We start from the raw sequence: 4,670 nt of genomic DNA on the forward strand, positions 1-4,670 counted from the left end.
ACATTATGCGACAACAATCATATATTTTACTTACACAATAAAGAATTTTTACTCTATTCATTGTTACAATCATGTATTTGAACATTTCCGTATTGCTGAATATCAGTAACTAACCAGGCTAAACTTCAGTTTGTCTCATTGCTACCGAAAATAAAAAGGTATCCTCTTATAGTGCTGTTATGTGTAATCAGCATAATGAGAAGGGGATATGATTAAGTATTTTGATCTTGGATACTGATGTCATTTCAGAATTTTTAATAATCTAACTACAGAACTTCTAGTAAAATCCTTTATTCACACAAATAATATTATTGACTATATATAAATAACAAATTAGACAACGTTTACTTAAAATTGAGGAAAAATGAATTCTTTGTAATAGTATTCTCGCTCTCCGGGAAGAGCTTGTTGTACGGAACGGTGTCGAAGACGTACTGCGCCTGCTGCTTGTACACCTGCTCCATCCAGTCCTCCATGGGGCCCAGCATCTCGCGCTCCACGATGGGCGACGTCACCGCGTTGATCAGGGTGTTGCCTGCGGCCTCTGCAAGTGTGCGGATAGTCTGCTTTTAGTGTGCGGTAGGAAAGCCGTCAGCACGTCACGTGTACACGCCAGACACATTGAAATTCTGGATGTGTAAGGAGATCAGTTAGCGGCATTACTTACAAACAGCCGAGCTCCTAGTATTCTCAGGTATGCACGGAAACAAAAGGAGGGAACAAAGTATACACAAGCAGAGATGAAGTTCAAATAAATGGATTGCTATGCCAAAGAACAGTTCACAGGAACAGGCATTAAAACTTGTTACAAATAAATAGTTTAGCTACTCCAAAGAGCAGTTCACAGTAACTGGTGTTAAAAAGAGAATTAATGATTTAGATGATGATGATGTCTGGTTTTGTGGGGCGCTCAACTGTGCGGTTATCAGCGTCGGTACAAATTCCCAAACTTCCCTCAGCCCAATCTAGCCACTTACATGAATGATGATGAAATGATGTTGACAACACAAATACTCAGTCATCTCGAGGTAGATGAGAGTCCCTGAGCGCGTTGGGAATCGAACCCGGGATAATAATTTAGAATATGTTAACTCTGTACCTTGTATTTCATTCCCAAGTAGATGTTGTTCGTTCAGTTATAATGAAAGCTTGTAACTTGTAACGTGATTAACTGAGAACGTCATCCTGTAACCTGTATGGCTAATGAGACTTGTGTGTGAAATAGGGTATAGTAATTGTCACAAGTGAACATAGATGTGAAATTATGCTTTCATGGCTGACAATGAATGTCATTAAAGGAAGATAAAGCAATATAATGCAAGTAAGTATTACTTCACTTTCCGATATTCATCGCGTCTCTTGCATGGAATATAGGGTTTGTACAAACTTCTGAGTTTTAATATCAAATACTCTCCCTTCACAGCTGATGATAAATGATTGAAGGATCTTACACAGATATGTAAGTAGCAGCTCGTTGAGATATTAGGTGCCATTAGAAAACCAAATCGTAAGTGTGCGTGTGTGACGTACCAAGAGGAGGGAAGCCTCCGAAAAGTCCAGTGAGCTCGTAGGAAGTCTTCCCGTACGTGTACTTCGTCTTGGCGGAGTCCAGTTTCAGGTAAGCCTCGCCGTTGCGTCGAGTGACAGGGTGTCCCTTGTAAGTTACGTCTGCTGTAGAGCCGACTGAAAGGGAGAAGAAACAATCCGTAATAAACGGGAGTCACTTGTGAGGCAAGAATTTACAATTACAATTAACTGCAGCATTCTGAAACGACATGACTTAATCTTGCAATTATGAGAAAAGTCCTTTTTTAACACTGAAAGAAAAGCTATACATTAAATTTTACTTTGAACTACATGATTTTTGTTTTTATCTCCCTTTTCTTAAAAGCTTATTAACACACGCATATACTCCCTAAAACCAAACGTCCAGTTATTGTTAGCCACGTAATACTTACTCATTGTAAGTTTGAATCGACCATTGCCTCTCATAGGAATGCCCTTAATTACTTCCGCATCGAGAGTGTAGATACCTTCCATGACCAAGGCACCAGGGGTGTGCGTAACAACATGAATGGTATGGTTGTCCACGTCCACTCTGGCAAGAAAGGAATAAATTTTTAGGAAACTGATAAAGGAGAATTTATCGCGAATGCTATATCAGATTTTAAAACTATAAATTTCGTGATTAGTAAACACTTAGTAGTAGCCTCTTAGTAGTAACCCTGACTTAGGTTCTTAACGTAACATTATCGGTACTCACTGTAAGTTATCGAGGACGCTGTTTGCGTGACCAATCATGACGATATCGTCCAGCTTGAACCTGAGCTTGAGGACGGGCGAGTCAGCTTTCAGAATCAGCGGTGGGATCTGGGTCAGTGGGTCGATGGGTTTCGCCCCGATGCTGGGGAGACCTGTAGACGAGATGACATGTCAGTAGCATTAAACGGTTGTAATGAACGGTGGCACCATTTTCAGGGAATCTCACAAAACGGACTAAGTATTGCAGGCCACAAAGATCTGTAACACGAGATAGAAGGGTAACGATAACGCAAAAGCTAAGGTCCATTTGCGATGTACGTTGAGACAAATTTCTGCTGAGCAGTAATCACTACGAGGCATAAGATGTGACGACCAGTTTCAATAACCATAATATTGGAGGATTCCCAAGCAGGACTTTTGAAGATAGCCGTTTAGCGTGGATGTGTTTCTAAGTTTGTAAGTCACTCTATCACATTATTTTTTTTCTTTTTGTTCAAATATCTTTCCCGTTGTTGTACATATTATCTGCCCCATAGAATTAGTGGATTCTAGTTAAAATATACGCTGAAATTTGAGTTCCAGTACTTAGAGACTGATTTCTTATGCATGGTGTTTCTATATGGTGATAACACAACTTTCAAAGACAATAGTGAAGCAAAAATTTATGAGGGAAAATTGAAGCATGATCGGGGAACACCTCACTTCAAGTCTGAGAGCAAGGCTGAGATAATTTAAATTTGCTTCAGAGAATGACATAAATCGAAGTAAACATAATTTGTGGTAAATTTATTTTTCGTCAATTCAGATTTATAAATTAGCTCTTCCCCTTCATCCCTTGGAAGTCAGGAGCGTTCCACCGCTTACAAGACTGTACTGACGTTGAAAAGTGCCGGACGTTTAGCTGTACGGTGTGGTACGGTCTTACGTTAGTACTTACCGCCTGCCAAGAGGGAGAGCGCCGACTGCAGGGCGTTCCGGCGGCAGGTCACGACGTCGGGCTCGTTACTGGGACACGTCCTCACTCCCAGGCCGCTGGGGGACGGGTCATCTGAGGGACAACACCAGAACAGGGCGTTACTTATCACTGAGTTTACCGCGAACATTAACACACGTCTTTGTGCTGAAACCAAAATATATAATCAGTTGTTAAGAATGTGCGTCGTTTCAATAAGAGAACTCTCATCATCTTCAGATAGGGGACGATTATTCGTAAACCATGTTTAAATAATTGCAGTCAGTAGTTTCAGTAAGACCAACCTCAGATGGTGTGTCTTACTGACAACTTATATTTGTAACTGCTTATACTTAACACAGACAAGGTGAGTAGCATAAAATTAATTAAAAGTACGAAGCCGAAGTAGAGGTGCTAGGCTCATTAATTTAAGTACCAAGGCGATAATCACACTTTACATCTTTCCACTAATCCGACAAATAGTGATCTAGACTGAATGTAGATACTAAACATCACTCCCTAGTTTATTTTTCTAGGAAACTTTCTTTAGACTACATTTGATAGTGGATGTCCTGAACTTATAGTGATCAAGAAAAATGATATGAAGAAAGGTCTTTATTTGTGAGTAATGCAGAGAAAAGAATAATGCCTCCTCATCATTTAATGATCACGTTTGTTATTCTCTCTAGTGCGTCATCAAAATCTTATTGAAAACAGCACCTTTCCTACCTCTATTCTCTTCACTTGATATCCACGTGCATTGATGTTTCCAAAAGTGAGTGAAGGTCTTAGGAGCTTATTTAGGAGTCTTTAGTTGTCTTCTATCGTTTTTGCTCATTCATACAGTATAAACATTAGTTTCCAATGTTACTGGAAAAAGTAACTGCGTGAACAGGAACAGAACATGCAGAGGAATAATCTGTTTTTGCTCCAAGATCAAATACAGATTTCTAGCACTTACAGGGAACTAGAATGGCGAGGAAGATTTCGGATTATCTGTTAAGAACCACAGAGGCTAGATAGGCGTGAGCGGCGGCTTACCACCAATTCGTCCGTCGACTGCAGCGACGACGAGCAGGGCGAGAACGGCGGCGAGCTGCATGGTGGTGCTGCGCTGTGCTGCGTGCTGCCAGAGCTGCCGAGAGATCGCCGTCCGGTCTTTATATAGGGGTTCGCGCCGCACTTGCTGCTCCCTCCGCGTCCCTCTGCGAAGACGACGGTACTTCGTAGTGCCGACGCCGTCAGGAGTTGCGTAACATGTTGCACTACGTGAAGTCGGTCTTGGGGCACAAACCAAGGATGCCGAGGTACGAAGTCTACAAATGTCGCTCCGTTTCCAGGAACTCGTAGACATCCAGCACAACTTGGATAATTCTTCCTACTATTGAAACTGCATCTCAATGCTGAGACCCGAGGTAAAATCGGTATTCCACTAACTAACCCCAAGGGACACTGC

General features: G+C 41.4%; 1 protein-coding gene across 1 annotated transcript; it reads right to left on the reverse strand.

Moving 5' to 3' along the window:
- Positions 1-275: 275 nt before the first annotated feature.
- Positions 276-4,381, reverse strand: LOC126191423 (putative beta-carotene-binding protein). Its single transcript, XM_049932294.1, has 6 exons — positions 4,256-4,381; positions 3,200-3,310; positions 2,264-2,414; positions 1,959-2,098; positions 1,531-1,683; positions 276-544 (listed from the first exon to the last, which is right to left on the reverse strand). The coding sequence occupies exons 1-6, from the start codon at positions 4,314-4,316 to the stop codon at positions 345-347; spliced, it is 816 nt and encodes a 271-aa protein (XP_049788251.1). The 5' UTR covers positions 4,317-4,381; the 3' UTR covers positions 276-344.
- Between the last annotated feature and the right edge of the window lie 289 nt (positions 4,382-4,670).

This window comes from Schistocerca cancellata, chromosome 6 (assembly GCF_023864275.1).
Source record: "Schistocerca cancellata isolate TAMUIC-IGC-003103 chromosome 6, iqSchCanc2.1, whole genome shotgun sequence".
Taxonomy (NCBI): Eukaryota; Metazoa; Arthropoda; class Insecta; order Orthoptera; family Acrididae; genus Schistocerca; species Schistocerca cancellata.

Coding starts and splice junctions, on each gene's coding strand:
- LOC126191423 (XM_049932294.1), bottom strand. CDS start 4,316: ATGCAGCTCGCCGCCGTTCTCGCCCTGCTCGTCGTCGCTGCAGTCGAC. Junction 2,415..3,199: donor GCTCTCCCTCTTGGCAGGCG/GTAAGTACTAAC, acceptor TCTCGTCTACAG/GTCTCCCCAGCATCGGGGCG. Junction 545..1,530: donor CGGAGGCTTCCCTCCTCTTG/GTACGTCACACA, acceptor GCACACTTGCAG/AGGCCGCAGGCAACACCCTG.